The 18,054-nt window shown below is 46.0% G+C and overlaps 1 protein-coding gene across 3 annotated transcripts; it reads right to left on the reverse strand.

Moving 5' to 3' along the window:
- Positions 1-3,894: 3,894 nt before the first annotated feature.
- lrrc24 (leucine rich repeat containing 24) lies at positions 3,895-14,691 on the reverse strand. Of its 3 annotated transcripts, none has more exons than XM_029831589.1 (5): positions 14,122-14,691; positions 6,872-7,057; positions 5,872-6,150; positions 5,594-5,762; positions 3,895-5,447 (listed from the first exon to the last, which is right to left on the reverse strand). In XM_029831589.1, the coding sequence occupies exons 2-5, from the start codon at positions 7,025-7,027 to the stop codon at positions 4,213-4,215; spliced, it is 1,839 nt and encodes a 612-aa protein (XP_029687449.1). In that variant the 5' UTR covers positions 7,028-7,057; positions 14,122-14,691; the 3' UTR covers positions 3,895-4,212. The 3 variants fall into 3 exon arrangements, with proteins under 3 accessions (XP_029687449.1, XP_011615026.1, XP_011615025.1); XM_011616724.2 differs by lacking the exon at positions 14,122-14,691 and adding an exon at positions 7,668-7,804; XM_011616723.2 differs by lacking the exon at positions 14,122-14,691 and adding an exon at positions 7,407-7,586.
- Positions 14,692-18,054: the final 3,363 nt, after the last annotated feature.

The raw sequence follows: 18,054 nt of genomic DNA on the forward strand, positions 1-18,054 counted from the left end.
CTCTTCACGACTCTCTCGGCTGTCGGTGAGAGAGTGAAAGGCCTTTTGAAGGTCTTTACAAGATGTCTAAAGGATGATCTGCGATGTGAAAACATGGAGTTTGGAGATGTATTGATTTTCAAACAAGCCGTCTTGAGTGAGTAAATGGACTAAAAAATTTTTTAAAAGTAAAATAAAAAGGGCAGGGGGATAAATTTCAGGAAATATGACAATCCTGTTGCATCAGTAATCCAGCGAATCTTTATGGATCTGAAAGGAAAAGCGGCAAACGACACGAGGCGCATGGCCGGGAGAGTTTCATACGAACCCTGCTTCTGGGAAAAATCCATTTTGTGAGTTATACTGAAATGCATCAATAATTCAGCCCCAGAAATCTCATATTTGACCTCATACGAAAATTCATTCCCGCATGTTGAACCAGCTCGGAGGAGTGATGAGAACAGACACTTGAAAGAATGTAGGTGGACTCAATAAAGGAGGGAGGGGAGAGAACACGCCGCGGCGACCACACGCTCTCAGCCGGGCCCGTCTCGTATTGATTGATAGGATCACAGGAAACGCTCGGTGTCAAGAGAGAAGCAAAAACCTCGGTGGCAACACATTCTGCTGCTAAAAAAGAGCCTTGGTCTGCAACCAGGAAACAACTGCAGTTTCTTCGCCCCCTTTAATGTAAATCACTTAATAACAACTGTAAAACATCATTATGCGTGTGAAAACATTAATCCGGAATAAAGCTGCGCTCTTTAAAACCTCAATTTCCATAGAGTTTTGCTATCTTCGGTGGTATTTTGCATATTTTTCCCAGGCTGTTCAATCAATTATGGAAATAAGCCTGTAATCAGCAGCCTGCCTGCAGGTACCCTGGTGGGGCTCTTTGATTATAATATGGCGTGATTGGTGAGAGTGTTCCCTGTGTAAAAACCTACCGTTTAATGCTCTCTTCAGGTCTCAGGAGATGAAGGAGTGGGATGAAATCAAACAGAAATATCAAGATGTGTGGGAAATTGCAAATCAAGCTGTTGGTGGCAGCAGAAGTGGACGCGTGGCGACGAGGACTCTGGAGCGAGGCGCCGTCGGCCATGACAGCATGCCGCCGAAGAAAATCCAGCTGATTCATGCAACCACAGGAAGGGGATCATTTTAGGGCTTGCTGTGCAGAATACTCCTAATAATCAATCACCGGTGATAAGGAGCAGCTCAGTTTCTGTCAGGTCTGGGAGCTGCTGTTGCTGCTTTTTCATTGCTCTTTGGGGACACAGTCTAATTTTGTCCCAGGTATTAGTTCAGCTGTCGGCTGTCTGAGGTTGTCATTGTCGAATCTGCACCATGTGATTTTCCCTGCAAAGGTTTTAACAGAAATGTCACTCAGATGCACAGGTTTGGGTTTTTTTTCCCCCTTCAAGGCAAAGTCTGATGCTACAAATGCCTCTGGCTCGAAAAAATAGATGGGCGAGGATTTATTCTGTCTCAGTATTCATGTGCTGGTGGCTTCAACACAATCTCTACAACGCAGGTTTCATCCGAGGTGCCTCCACAGTCGCGAAACCAAACTCAGGGAACAATCCCAGTTCATTTGTATGAATAACAACAATAATTACGGAAACACCAACTCGCAGCTTCCGATGACACCTGAACAACTCCTGATATTTTTTCTTGTTATTCATTAATGTTTCGGTGCATTCCTGACATTAGCATTAGCATCCTTGGCTTTTCCCCGTGGTGGTTTGCCCTGCATGAACTGTTCTAGTTTGCATTTGTTTTTCCATACAGCAGCAGCAGCTTCACGCTGGCAACAGGAGGCAGCTAAATGATTTGAATGTCAGCTATTGATCACGCGTTGAGCTGCTGGAGCAGAGGGGCCAGCGTGATGGCTGGCTGTGATGGTGCTGCTGGAGGAGGGGAAGACTGTGGGGACAGCATGGCTCTTGGTGAATAATGCTGCGTTGAATAATGGCATTTGAGAATTAGCCCCCCAAATGAATGGGATTTTTAGTGTTGTTAAAATACTGATCTGACCGTGTGTCTTTTCATATACTTTAACCAGGAAATTTGCCCCATGAAGGGTGGTGGTGCTAAGACTGTTAGCAACAGCATGAGTTATTATTCATTGCCTCATGTATCTTTTTATTCATCTGCCAGATTTATTGAACTAGCAGATCTGCTACTTGTCCGTGTTGCCATAGCAAAAGTATTCTCTTGTATGTTCCACTCGAACGCCGTCCCTTTTCTCCGCGTATGTTCACAAGTTCCACCTCAAAGCAAGGTTGAAAGAGGAAGAAAAGGTAGACTAACAATACCTGAAGGCCCCTTCATCAGTGCAGTGGGGGGACGACAAAAATAAATTGAAAATGGAGAATTTGAGCGATAATAATGTTTTTAAAGCAAGACACTTAAGTAACGGATAGATCTGAACTCAAGAATGATTTGAATGAGTGCTGCTTAAGCTATTTTTTTGTGTTTCCATTAAAACAACTTGTATTCCCCTGAACTTCACAGCATTTGATCTTTATTTCCTAAACGTAAGCCTACAGACAGACCAGTCCAGAACGTGTGATTTCACTGTACGCCTTTGTTCATGACAGGGAATATGCCTTTGAGTCGTCTTTATCTGGGTCCAATACACAAACACTCGTCTTACAAGATTATTGGCATTTTTAATATCACAATCAATATGCCCCCTGGTCTTGTTGTGCATGGCAGCAGATCAAAAACTCTTTTACAGCCCACCACCATGTGCATGGAGCAGGATGTAGACTTTGTGATCCAAGTGCTCTTTCACTGTAGCTAAAAGCCTTGGCCTCTGTATCAAACCACTTTTTTCCACTCTCCCCACCCACATTTCATGGATTAAAAAGGGAAAAAAAGGACTCTGAGTCTGTAAAGCAAAGGAGCTGCAATACACCAGAAAAAGACTCTTTTAATGATTTTATTATTTAAAAAAAACTAAGACAGACCATGTTCACATTAAAATCAGTGTTACAGATTTGTCCCAATAAAATGAGCCAAGGTAATTTTTAGACATAGAAATATTAATGTGGCAAAACATGTAGGCATATTCGTAAAATGAATCTAATTTTTAAAAAAAAGTAACACATGCAGCTCCGTTGAAAATGAACCTCTCCGAACGGATCCTCCCACACATACCCTCACAGATGGTAATGAGTCAGGGGCAGTTTCAGTGAGAGGATCACTTAAGGGAACTGCGAGAGGAGCCACAAAACGTGTGTACCTCACAAAATAAGACTGCTTTATTTACACAGAACACAGACCAAATACACAGTACAAAACCAATTAAAACAAGTACAAAAGTGAAACTGTAGTTTAGTCAACAGTGGTCCTCATCCACCAATACCTTCCAGGGTTTTTTTTACTGAATTCAGAAGTAAATTCTTGAGAAAACTCTTTGTCAGATTAAGAGCATACTGTAGAGAGCAGAGAGCCGATCTCAGTTGGATTAATCTCCTCCTAGACTGGAAGTGTGTGCTAGTTGTCCCTATTTATGCCTCTGCAAGAGATGAATACTGACAAGGTGACAAATGGTTACTGCTGGGGGGAGTGAGCTGCATACGAGTGGCAAAACAAGCGGTGCTAAATCACACTAAATAAATAAATAAACAAAAAATAAATAAAGATCATGGGATGAAGCTAGGTCTCTGGAGCGTCGCATGAATGTAACATCGCGTCAGTTATGTTCGGTGGGGACGGCGAGCAGACAAAACGAAAGCTTCGTGCCGGAGACTTGTCAAGGAGCTGGTGGGCCGCCGCCACGTGACCCTGTTTCCTACAAGAAGCACTTTCAAAAGTGCGACAGCATTCGAGAGTATCCGTAAATATTGGCGATAGCTGAAAAAAGCATCCCTGTATCATTTTAATGTTTTCACAAAGAGTGAAACCTTTTTTTTTCCCCCCCCTACACACACTTGGTGAATGAGGTCCAACGATCGTTGTGCTGCGTCTTTTGTGAGGATTATGTTGAACTGCCATCCTTAACGTGTCTGATGGTTCTAAGGTTAATAAGTACTTTAAATAATGGCAGCCTTGGGTTGGTTTCCTGGTAACAATGACTGGTATCATATGCGAGTAGTGCCAGGTTTCCCATAGCAACCATAGACCCTTTCCCCGCTTGTAGACGACGCTATCTTCTTAAGCTGTTTTTGCGACCGCATTGAGTCCTTCAACGTTACGTTTCACGTATGGGCACAATCAAGACCTTTAGCAGTGAATCTCATAGGCAACCTGTGAACCAAAAAGAAGACTCTGACTCAGAAAAAGTTCCTCTGGGCCCGCTGTTAGGGGTCCTTCTCTTCCATCTGCTGGGTTTCTGCGAAGGCTCATTCCTGCTGATCGGCTCAGTGTCTGCACCATTTCGTGTTCCAGCAGAGCCTCTTTCATACCTTTCCTGCTCATCATGGCACAGCGGGATGAACTGGAGCCCAGGATGGGATTTGTTCTGTTGAGCACGTACATCTCATGGCCTTGGTCATCACGGTAATCCTCTAGCTGTGAAAAGGTGGTGGGGCCATCTGAATAATCGTTGGCATAAAGGATGCTCTCTTCCTTGCTGGCGCAGTAAGCACCACCTTCTTCTTTCTGGTACTGTTGGTGACGCGTGTAGATCATGATCAAAAGGAGAACTGCAGTGAGAGCTAACAAGGAGATGCCGACAGCAATGGCTGTCTGAGTAGCTGGGCCCAGAGCACTGAAGTCCATGCTCTCTTGCTCATAGAGTGGTTCTTGGTTGACATCTAGAACTTCGGGCTGATAATAGGAGTTAGATGAAGAGGAAATAAAGGAATGTGAATTCAAACGAGGCCAAATCTGGGAAGAGTATGAGGAAGAGGACATGTTGACAGCTAAGTGAAAGGTAACTCGAGCCACGCCACCAGGATTCCAGGCTTCACACTCATAGCGGCCTGCATGTGCTACAGTTACATTGCTGAGGAACAGCATACCACTGCCCAGGTCTGGATCGAAGCTATCCCTCTCACTGCCTTCCTCAACTCCACGCACAAGTCCTTGGACTCCTCTGCTGCCTCCAATCTTGATCCCGCCATTACTGGGCAGAGCTGTAACCACACCACCAACCCCAGGCTTGTAGAACTCACCATTGGGTCCAAGTTCTTGGACCAAGCCTTGAGAGGATAACTGCGTCTTACCATGGGAGGCTTTTTTCCAGGTCACCTGAGGCTGAGGGTATCCTGATGCCTGGCAAGAAACACGGAGGCTCTCGCCTAGTCTCACAGTCAGGTGACTGGGCTCAAGCTGCACGACAGGGGGAATGCAGACCAGGCTGTTGGGGGCCACCTCCACCAGGCTGAGGTGAGAGAGACGGGGTGGCTCAGAGCACATCAGCCGACGCTGCTCGGCAGAACTCAACAGGCGCTGGCCATAGTCTCTGATCCAAGTCCTTAGCCAGCCCAGGGCACAGTCACAGCGCCAGGGGTTCTCTGCAGAGACGACGAGACACACAGCATATTTTATACAATGTAGCATAAAATGATCAGAAATAGATGTAGCAAGATCAAGATTTCACACTGAGCCAGGTCAGACGAGCAGGTTCATGCGGGAGAAATTCTGTCCTTGTTCTAAATACCTGTGACCCTCAGCACCTGCAGGCTTACAAGTGGCTTGAGAGAGGAGGAGCCCAAGGTACGGAGGTGGTTTTTGCTAAGGTCCAGCAAGGCCAGGGACGACAAGCCAGACAGGGCTTGCTCTGCCAGCAACTCTATACTGTTTTCCTGTAGATGGAGTTCCTGCAGACGCTGCAGGCAGAAATACAACAAAGAGAATGAGAATTCTAAAAGACAATTGTTAATGCAGACACGATTAAACATCCTCACAACCGTGTTAATTTTTCATCACACCACTCACATGCAGTCCCCTGAAGGTGTGGTCCTGCACTCGAGTGATCTGGTTCCCAGCGAGGTAAAGGATCCGAAGGTGCTCCAGGCCACGGAACATGTCGGCGGTGACCAGGTGGATCAGGTTGCCGTTGAGGGCCAGTTCTAGCAGCTGCCCCTGACTGAGAAATGCCCCGGGCTCTACGGCAGATACGCTGTTATTCTGCAGGTAGAGATAGTGCAGGCTCCCCAACCTGGTCAGATCCTGCAGACGGATCTGAACGATCGCATTGTCCTGAAGGAAAATAGTCTGCGGGAGAGAGGAAGGACATCCTGTAAAGAGGAATTGGAAGGAGCGAACGTATAAGCACTTTTTGATTTGTAGAAGAAAGTGAGGGTAGTCTGTTGTGTCATGTTCACTGAAGAGAAAAATGAATTCTGCTGAGATGACATGAACATTGGGGGCATATTTATCCACACTCACTGTTCTATGGAGAGGTTTATGCTGTATCTGGTAAGACAAACAGTGGAGAACACAGTGGTGACAGAAACTGTATATTTTATAAATAAATCCTTTATTTAAAAAAACAAACAAAACAGAACTAACAGGAATTTAAACTGAAGGTGTTTGTATTGGTAGATTGACAGTGTATAAGACTGTGGGCTCAACCCATAATGCTGCTGTTCCTTTTGGCTGGATGGAAATATAAACTGTGAGCTAAAGGAAGATCAATTAGATAGAGATTAATGAAAGTATTTCTAATATTTGGTTCCTGTTTTATATTAATATGGGGTGTGTGGCAACATTGGACAGCTTCTCAACATGTGTTCAGAGGATGTGCCAGGGTTTAGTTCAACCCCAACTTTAGGCTGACGCAAAAATGGGTGAGCCTAAATAGATTAACCAGAAGGATTCCAGGTTAATAAGAATGGATCGGAGTGGGAGCTGCATCGATGCAGATCTGCTGATGCGGAAAGCGCGCAGCCCTGGCAGCTATGTGGCCTCACTTAATGTCGATTGGCCAACTGACCTCAGTGGTAAAGGGGAGGCCCTGTGGGATCACTTTGAGCCCCAGAGATCCACATTCCACGGTGAGGCTGTAACAGCGACAGGCGGAGGGGCATCCCGGAGCTGTCCGGAGGACACAGGCCATGATGACCAGGCTGAGGAACCACCTGAGGTCCATGGTGGATTTAAAAGTCTGCTGTTGTTCTTTCTGCAGGACAGAAGAGGAAGAACATAGCGATCAATACACCCTTGGCAAGCCAAAATGCATTTTGCTCATTAAAATAAAGTTGCTGATATATTGCCGAGGAAAGACTGCTAAAGAAGCAGCGGGGCTCTAAAGCAGGTCTGTGCTATTGTCTGCTGTCTGTTCTGTTGTACGTCTATTTAGTGGAGCTGTGGCAGCGTCTACACTGGGACTCAATTAATTAAATATGTAAAGATTAATGAGGGATACACAGGTTGCCTGAAGAGCTTCTCTTGTCATTTTAATACATGCGAACACTTTCACCGTTTTTCTGGGTCTCGCCATCTTTGCAAACATGCCTGCAATTACTGACCCCTGTCATCTGCAGGAAACACATTTGCCTCCGCGAGCAGCCCTCGAGCGTCAGGTAACCCGGAGCATTCAACAAAATTCCACCATTTGGGGCTTGCAGCACATTGCAGCAGCGTCTCCCTTTGGCATGAAACCCGCCGTGGAGTAACTCGTCCTCACACGTTGCTTTTTTTCACTACAGCCTAGAAGGGATTTATTGTTCAGCTCCGCTGGTCATGTCAAACCTGCACCAGCCTCACGGTTTTCACAAATGTTCGCGTACATCAGATCCCACGAAGATAGCAGAGCTGGAACCGGAACGCGGGCTGAAATGTCACGCGGCGCCTGCCGTCCTACTCCGCTGACAGGCAGGTAGATTTATTGGGTTTTGTGAAGCCGCCTGCCTTCTTCTATAGAGTCTCCATCCAGACAGAAGCAGGTGACTAATTGATCCAATCTACCGCCTCCCATTGTGATGAAACACTCCCCCTTTGCCATACCAGCATATTGGGTCGGGCTCCTCGGTCTGGTGAGACTTTTCATTTACTTGCGATTGCAGACTTATTGATAACGTTTTGACCCCGCCCTCCCGAATGACATGGAGCTATTTCTAGCTTATTAATTATTGGAATACACTCTGATCCAATTACAGCAGAGTGAAGACGGCGTCCACAATCTGAAAAAACTGAGCCATGAAGATTGCGCTGGCCCCGTTTGAACTATTCTGTCAGGCTGATATCAAGCGTGTCTCATTTGCTGGCTTATATTCCAGCCTAGAAACTTTAATTGAGAAAACTGTTAGGGCATTAAAATTGCCTTCTTTTTCTACTATTCAGTGTGCTACATTATTAAGCAAATGAGCATTAAACTGGAATTTAATATGGCATTTTTGATTCAGTGAATTTAAAAGGATGGCCCTCTTGATTAATACAATGTGACCTACATAAGCTTTCCAACCAATTTGTCTCAGCAGAAGCAGAGAAACTTATTATGACAAGCATGCCAGCTCCTCTCCAACCTTCCAAACAAGCATGGAGAGAAGTGTGTCTTGTAACGCTAGGCGGCACGTCTCCAAATTGAATATTGAAGAAGTCCTTGGTTTGTTATTGAACTTTAGTTACTTTACACAATGTCATGGCTAAAATAAGCTTTCCAAAGGGAACGGCATGCAAAACATGCTGCTGTTAGAGTGAACAGCACAAATGACAGCCCTGAAGAGAAGGTAGCCTGTAAATCCATGTGTTTAGCATCTCTTTATGAGAGGCGATGTAGAGACAGGAATAACCTTCATAGCATCCCCAAAAAGAAGACACAAGACAACAATCACACGTCATATGAATGATGGTTTCTTTCAATAAGCTGCTCACTGGGGCTTGTCTCCCAGTGCTCTGTTCTTTCAGATTCCGTTTGCCCCCGCTCTCATCTTCCGTGTCATACCAATGTGGGATTTCAGCAGGAAGAGGTCAATTTGTTTATTTCGGTCTCGGTAATCCTCTGCAGAACACACGTAATCTTCACAATCAGATGGTTGTTAGCTAAGCCGCTCTTGGCGCTGTCGGTCGTAATAACGGGGGGGGCTGTTTTGTTTGCTTTCAAAAATCCAGGTCAGCAAAACAGGGGGTATTGACTGTAAAAATATGTAAATTGATGATTAGAGACCGTTAAAGAATCGGAAGCTGGAAAACTTGGAAGGGCATGTGTCAGTCAACAAACGCCAAAAGGAATCTAATAAAGTGCACATCATGAAGCCTCTTTGGTATTCAGCGCTAGCGCTGGCCTCCTAATACGCATCCTCGCCATGCGGGCCTGCTAACAATCATTTTTACCGGAATTCACCAGCTTGGAGCTTGTTTTCACAAATTACAACTGCTGCTTCGTTCTTGACCTGGTGATTTGTTTTAACACCCCACACAAATCATCCCCTGCAGAGCAGGCGCTCTCTGGCTGGGTTCATTTTCCTGTCATGGAAAATTGTCATATACAACAGATACTGCTGTTAGGATTTGTTTTTGCCCCCATTACTTTGGCTGTCGAAGCCTTGCGTGCACAGGAGACGGCCAGCGAGCTGGAGGCAGAAGCAAAGTTCACATACTTGTGCTGCCCCTGGTACAGGTTAACCTCATCTGTTGTTATGGTTACCCGTGGAGTGAGGGCACATTTGCACCCGAAGGCCAGACACAGATCCTGTGGCAGTGAGCATAAACCACGCATCTATTAAAACTGTCATTTCCTGTGGAGAAATGCTCACAGGGACTACTTGATGACCCGAAGCCACATTTTAAAATTTAAGGGACTGAACTTTATCATCTCACCCCTCCCCCCCCCATCCCTCAGTTGTTTAGCTCCAAGCTCACTTTGCTGATGGTCTCCAAGCCTCCATCATTTTGCCCCCCCCGCCCCCCAGGATGACCTCTTTCTTTTTTCATCTCTTGTCCTTCTGCTCTGACTGACAGGTGCTAAATCATTTGTCTCTGAGCATCCTTTTGTCCGCAAATAGACCAGGACCAAGGCAAACGGAGGCCGCCGTGGCACCAGCCCAAGAGAAACACGCTGACTTTGAGTGATAGTCTCCGCCGTGCACACAAAAACACATGCACACGCTCATAATCATGCAGAGCACGACCGAGCAAGTAGCACTTGTACACAAGCACCGGCACCAGCATTCATGGGCGCACACTCACGCAAGCACACACCTGCTCATGCACTTGCACATCTTGACCGCAACGAGCAGCGGCCTCATCGCTCACAAACGCAAATCTGAAACAAACGCACTTTCACGCACGCAAACACGATTTTTCTTTTCGTTTTCGGCTAAGGAAGCTGTGCTCGGCTAATAAGGCTGCATTGATTTATTTTTCCAGTTCTACTTTGTCAGACTCGGCTCTGCAGCCATCGATTTTCCACATGAAAGCAAACGTGTGAAGGGGCCACGTTAATGTCTGCGTTTCAACGGAACAAAACAAACGGAGGCACGGAGCTTCCAGATGTGCGTGGAGGTATAGGGGGCGCCTGCTGCGCCTTGAGCTGCAGCCTCTCCCAGCAGAGCACTTAGTCTAACACCTTCAGTCTGTCCCTGTGTGCCGAGACAAACTCTATAAATCTTCCCGTCTTTGCGTGATGAGCGGCTGTGGCAGGTCTGCGGTGGGTAATGGGAGCTGGCCAGCAGAAAAGATCAAAGGTTATTGATATAAAGCCCGCCGAGGCTCACAACAACCCAGAAACTGGTGTAAAATGGTTCTTTGAAAACTTTAACCCAGCCATGCGCACACAGCCGCAGCCTCCAACCTCGGCTCCTCCACCCATGAGTCTAATGATTTAGAAAAATGACCACATTTAGTGACCATTAAGGCTCCATGTGTTTTTAGTGCTGCGATGATTAAGCTTTAGTTTGATTTGTGGCTGCTAATGTAGACGTGAAAGCACACAATAGCGTCTGTGTGACTGCTTAATCAATAGCAATTTTTTATGCAAGATTTGCTTTTATGAACTTTTGCGAACTCGCCATCCATTACAACCATCCTGGAACAATAGCAACGTGATACAGGGACTTTCAAAGCTCACTTTTGCTGACGTCCTTCCACTCATTTGTTTACAGGGCAAAGCAAAGATAACGCCGTTACATTCAAAATGCTTTTACATCACCATAAAAAGGGCTATTCTGAATATGAATGTGTGTCAAAACTCTAAAAATCTGCATTTCAAACGGCAACACGGCCTTTAGGCTTTACTTGTAGTCAATATGTCATTAACTAGAGCTTCATAGATTATTAAAAATTCCATCATTAAGCACAGATTTTGTGCTTCTGGGTTATGAATATCCCTCTTAATGCCTGACATTTATCCTCTGATGGAGGACTGTGAACAATCTGGAGTGAAATCCATTAATATATCAGTCTTTTGTTAATATCTTGTTAACATTTATGACACAAGCCACCAGAACCAGGCAACCAGGATTCCTTAATTGACTATTGCTCTTTTAATTAAAATGCTGAATGAGGACCTTTTAAAAGCCACGCGTCACTGCTCTGCACCCCACGTTTATGTCTGAAGGGATATCATTTTTCCTCTTGTTTGTTTGCTTTAGAAAGTGTTAGAAAAAAATAATAACTGCATGAAAAGGTAAGAAAAAAAGGGAATTTGACACAAACCGGATGTTAATTTGGGTGTAAAATATTCCAAAAGGATTTCTATACCGGCAGATGGTCCACTTGATATAATGCTATATTTTGATGCCAGTGAGAACGACCACCCCTCCATCTCCATCCCCATCATAGTGACATCTGCTGTGCAATCCTTCCTTTTCTCACAAGTTTTCTTTGGTTCCAGGTTGAAATCACAGTCAAACCAAATCAAATAGGGTTTTTTTTTTAAAAAAGAAGAAAACAACACCAACCAAATACTCTGTCAGTACAGGCAGGAATGCTGTTTCTAAACAAGCTTAGGCTAATTTAGGTGGGCAGTTAATGTCCTTGATAGGTAAACGTGGGCTGGGGGTGGGGGGCCGCTGGCATTCTGGGACCAAACAAGCCATATTTATGTGTGATGCACAGAAATGGAGTAAGTCTTGAGCAATGCCGGTCTCCGGGCGTTCAGCAAACATTAGTTTCACAAACTGTTCCGGTTTTTGAAGCAGAACCGAGGAGAATTTCTTTCTTTCTCCCTCGCTCACGCCTGCACTGCCCCCTCTCTAATCGCAAACGCGCCTTGAAGCCATCGATCAGAGGAATTTCATTAATAGTGGCGTCATCTGGAAGGCTGCACAACGCACGCTCGGCCGGATAATGCCACAGCAGTCTGAGTACAGGTTGATTTTTATTTATTTAGTTTGTACAGTTTCCATCAATGTGGTCGCACCAGACGTCTGTTGCTCCTTATGTCAGCGGCTGCAGGGGAGCAGGAGGGAGCGGGGAAGAATGGAAGCCAAAACGGGAAGGCAAACAATCCCATCTGACAGTTGCGGAGTAGTTTTGCTTCCTATTAGAATGGATGAATGAGATCAGACAGGTGGGAAGATGGATGAAGAGAATCGCTTCATCCGAACGAGCCTTTTCCTTTTTAATTATCTCCGCAGTTTTAATGCGAGTGCTCACAGGAATGACTTTGTATCGGTTTATTTCAAGATGCTGCGAGGTTGTGTTTCCGTCAGTGTTCCAAATGAGCGAAGCTGGAACATTAGATTCTGTTTTTCATGGCCTAAATTGTCCGGGATTTGCTGGAGTGGCGATAAGAGCATGTGTGCAGGAGGGAAATGAACGCCTCACAATGCTTCAATGACAACAGTTACCACCTGTATTGCACTTCACGAAAAATCTGTGCAGTTGCATCTGCGGGATATTAAGTGTGTTTCTTTGTTGCTATGGAACTGAGGGCGCCTCCTGACGGAATGTTATCGACTTCGTGAGTGCTGGGCATCTAATAACGCCTGGCTGTGTTGCTGCTGTTATCTGCATAATAATGGCAAAGAGGAAAAAGGATTGCTTCAAGATGATCTTTGCCATTTCACCCTGGGTTCAGGGATGCTTCGTGGTGGCAGCCATGAAAGACTTCCTTCATTGTCTGTTAGACGGAAGCCAATGAAAAATTTAGCACCTCTGCAGGCATAAGAAATCCACTTGTCCATATGGATTTGCCCACACAAGACTGATACCCCCACTCCCAGAGTTTAACAAACAGGGCCCTATGTGGGGACCTGAGCTCTGTGTGCACACTGCTGCATGGACAGAATAGCAACTAAGCCGACAGGGGCGCATTTAAAGTCGCACATTGTAGGTTAAAAAAAAGCGCATCACTCATGTGTCAGGACAGGGAAGCATGTGTGGGATGGATATTACAGTGGCCTAATCGGAATCTCTTCCTGGCACGTCGCCGTAATATTGCTGCCAGCTTCGGAATGTGACGTGTGCTCAGCGGTGATCTTCATCACGCTTCACTTTCTTTCCTTTGCAGGACAACATTAGCAAATAAACACGTTGTTGTTTTTACTGATCCTGTGCACACATTGCAACAGCAACAACTCGACCGTGTCCTCACATGAAGGCAGTTGTGTACCGCAGCACAATGAGCAGCTGACATCATTACCGCTGAGGCACATTCACTCCCAATTTTAATTACTGATAAGACAAACAAACAGGCCGTTTAATGACAACACAACCGGATGCTTGCTTGGTTCATACCGGCTGTCACTGGAGCTCCAGTTACCAGAGTACACATGGCAACAATAACAGCCTCACTGACAAAGAGGTGTTAATTAGATTATATCCCAGCTATACCACACAGACGCGCGCGCACACAGACGCGCGCACACTAAACAAATAATGATGTGGTCTAAAAGGATCAGTAATAATTATAATTATATTCCGTATCAGTATCATTACCATTAAGACACAAATATGCAATGACTTTAACTTTTAGAAGACATCACCTCCCAACCACACACACACACACACACACACACACACACACACACACACACACACACACACACACACACACACACACACACACACACACACAATTCCAATCTTTTGTTTCACTCCAATCAAGCGATCACCCCAAACTGGCACCTATATGCTTGCGCATACACCTGTATACACGCACATGTATGTCTGTATGGGTGCGCGTTTGCGTGTGCATGCGTGCCTGCGTGCGATCCCATATTCTTCAGATTTGCATTTAAAGAACAAAAACCAGCCTGACTCTCCCCAGCGCACGCTGCCCTCTCGGTAACTGTAACCTACCGCTTCCTTCCGTGCGCGCGTGCACTTGGTCCCGGCACCAGTTTCTTCTCTCGGTCTGGCGACGAAGAAATGCAGCTGGAACGATGAGAGGAACCCCGCTCGAGACCACGGCCGAGCAGAGCAGCCGGCGCTGCGTCTCCGTGGCTGCGCTCCAGACTGCGGAGCGGTTCACGCTCCTCGCGGGCTCTGCTCGCCCATCGCAAGTGACGGTGGAGAGTCGGTGGAAACCTGCACGTCAGAGCCGATGGCGCACCACTTAGTTCGCCACCACAGATGTTGTTTCGCGGTTTGGATTTTGTTTTTTCACGAGTTTCTTCCACCTCGGCGCAGATGTTGCCATCCAGCAGCGACCGACTGTAATCGTCCTGCTTCCCTCCCCCCTTTTCTCCTGCACACGCACTCCCTCAATATATATTCAAAAAACAAGAAACAGAAGAGTGACCGCCTCCTTAATCTTTTACTTTCAAAGCTTCAGAAATGTTGTTTTTGTCGGGCTGTATTGAAATCTGCGGCGCCGAATTGCAGCAAAGTGCAACAAAGTGCTGCGCTTTATTTCCAAAACGCTCTCGGAACGTGGGCGAATTTCAGAACCACGGACAGTCGCCTTGCCTTTTATTATGAAAGCTTCCGGCCAGACTGACGCGTCCATGGTGTTACATCAGCGAGCTTTAGGCCATAAAGCCACGCCCATTCTTTTAGTAGGGAAACGATTACTTGATGCGCAACAGGGCCAAAGCTTCTGATTCCTGATGACGAGATTAAGTTGGAGTTGTGAGGCTGTTTGCAGCAACAATAAATGCTCTTCTCCAGCTTGTATCGCTGGAAGGAACGAATGTGAGTGGAGGGTGTCTGAGTGATGGACTGGTGACCTTTCCTCGGTGTGTTTCTGTCATCACGTGACCACGTGGTTGGTCTCCCACATTCCCCAGAACCCTGATTAGGAAGAATCAGCAAGATAATTGCTGGTATCACCTGGACGCTGTAGCTTTTGTACCATGTGGCCTCCTTTAATTGCCCTCCACTGCAATTAGGACCAGGTCAGCCTGAAAGAGTCAAATCCTGAACTGAAACGGTGCTTTTCACCTCCGACTGTGGCCGGGTCGCCTTCTCAGCTGCTCTCCAGAATATCACTGCACAGGATCTTGTTTAACAGAGAATTTATCTGTCCGTTCACAAGCCCCTGATAATTGTACATAAAGATTTCTTTATGATTTCCAGCACAGATGGTGCCGCCGTGCCGGCGCTGGGGTTATTACTGGGGCTTCAGGGCGAACGATGGTAACTCTCACAGCAGCTGGAAAAACAAGGATACAGCGGTAAACATCTGTGTTACTGAGGGCCTGCAGTATTTATTAGCCAACACAATGATCGGCCTTCATTACGTCAAGATGAATAGCATAATAACGCTAACAGCTAGGGCCGTTCTTCTTCTCTCATTTGTGTGTTCCCCAGGAAAGATAGAAGCTCTGTGAGAAATGCTGCAGGCAACAACAATGACGACAGCTGAGAAATGGAGGAAGAGCTGCATCACACTCCGTCCTGTACCTACGTAGCACACAAAATGTTTACAAGAAAGATATGAGGATGAATCCAAAGTTGGAAAACAGTAAACATGCGCTTAACAAAAGGCAAGCTAAACAATGGCTTAGCACTCAGGCTTTGGAGGACGGAGGCTGTTGGCCACACAGGTGTAACACGATCAATCAGGAAATCAATAAAGACAGGAAATGATAGTGAAGACAAAAACAAGTGTTAGAAGAATGTTTGAGTGGAGAGAAGCCTTATAAATGGGAAGCAAGTACAAAGACTGAAAACCCAAACCAAAAGTCTTACAAATACTGGACATTATAGCACAACACCAGGACAAATGACTCACATATCCTGGATTTGTGACATAAGTGACACAAATCAGAACCATTCCACCTCAAAACCCATCTGAGCCCCTCGTGCATGCCATAATCCACCAAGGCTTCAGCTCAGACTCTGACACATTTACTCATTAGATTTTAATTTATTCCATTTCCAGGAAGTAGAAAGTTGAAATGATGTAAGGTGGAAGCAGGATTTCCATACGTGTAAACCAGCGACTTTATTTGACTTCCCTTCCAGCGGTGCCGGCCATAAAATATCCAAAACACTTTATGTGGACACCTTTGAGCATTCAGAGAATTCAACTTGATTCTACAGCGTAATTAAACCTGTCCAACCTCAGCTCAAAGAAGCCAAAAGCCTCACAGATCTTCAGGTCCTGAAACCACTCCAGGCTGTTAAAGTCCAGATGATCCAGCGTAATGCTGGAACGCGAGCTGACCCACATTTAGCTGCTTTAGCGCTAAGGTGCTCGGTTCTCCTGCAAGCGGAGGTGCAATCGTTGGCTTTGTAAATGCGTCTTTGATTTTGTCGTATCTGTTTGAGCGAGGATTTTAATGATCTCCTCCTTCCTCCTCCGGGCCACCGCGGGCCCCTTTCAACCCACAGGATAATTAACATTACACTCCAACGTCTGCACCAGCCTTTCCACGTCTTTCATCTTTTTCTGATGCTCTTAACTCTCACTTTCTTCGGCTTCAAGGAGAAACAACAAATATCAAATCTGAACTCGCGAGGCTATTTGAGCGCACAAACTGGCATAAATTGGGTCAGTAACTAGTTTATGGGCCATAAACGAAAATGACGGCAACGACAGCTCAGCCTGTGAAGCTCGTGCGGTTGCAGGTTTGAATCCCCAGGAAAGCCGCAGGATGGCGCGCCGTCTGCCTGCCGAGGCGCTCTTGAGCAATCCTGTGTTCTAAGGATGTTGTCTACATGAAGAAGGGCCTCTTCCTGGGGGATGAAGACGCGTGTGCATTCTAATGTCACGTCTTTGTTGTCACGCCACTCTCGTTGGCCGCTCAAGTAGGCAAACGGGAAATTGTTTCCCTTCAAAAGTAGCAGGTAACAGATGCCTGAATCATAAGACACCAGCGCGCGGGAGTGCAACGGAATCACAAGCAGCCTGTCAGCGGGAAACGCACAACTTTGGCTGCTGGAATAGATCCATTTTTCAAAATGGCAACAGTAGCGTTCCCCCTCTGTCTGTCTGGTCTGTGGTGAAGGAGAAGCTGGCGTGCACCTGGGCAGCTTGGGGTAATTGGATTTTGCAGACTGATATAAATAAAAGGCAAAGTGAGTAAAGTCCACCTTTTCTTTTTTCTCCTCCCACATTAGAATTAGTGATGCACAAGCACACAAACACACTCTTTGTTAAGCAGTGATCTCCCAGAGGACCGTGTGCATGAGCTGAAAGCTTTATAGCTGCCAAAACAACAGCTTTGAAGGGACGGGCAGGCATTTGTTCCCCTAATCACTGGGGGGGGGGGGGGGGGGGGGTTGTCAAATAAAACCAAACGCAGACTGAGACAGTCTTATGTTATTAGCATTTGCAAATACCACAACAAACACACACACACACACACACACAAAGAGGCAGATGAATGTGTTTCCCTCCATCGCTGTGGTCCTCACACCTTGACAGATGGCAGTCATTCTGAGATCACAGAATGAAGAGATTAGAGAGATACACTCACCCCGCAGCCGCTGATGTTTGCAGGTCAACAGCAGCAGCTTATACACCCCCCCCCCCCCCCCACACACACACACCAGGATAAAGGATCAGAACTCTTAACCATTTCTGTTTTTTTTACAGTGTCGTGGAAGATTTATGCCATTTTTTCCACCATCATTCCAGGAGATAAATCGAAATTCCCCCTCCTGAGAAATGACGTGTCAAAAATTTGTCCGATGGGGAGAAAAATGTCGCCTGTCAAGCTCCTGACCTCACAGCTGACACTTACAGAGGAGCCGAGATTGTTGAAGAAAGCCGTCTGTGACATTTTTCTCCTGAAATCGCAGCATCCATAAGCAGTATTTTTCTGCCCTTTTTGCACACACTAT

This window comes from Takifugu rubripes, chromosome 22 (assembly GCF_901000725.2).
Source record: "Takifugu rubripes chromosome 22, fTakRub1.2, whole genome shotgun sequence".
NCBI lineage: Eukaryota > Metazoa > Chordata > Actinopteri > Tetraodontiformes > Tetraodontidae > Takifugu > Takifugu rubripes.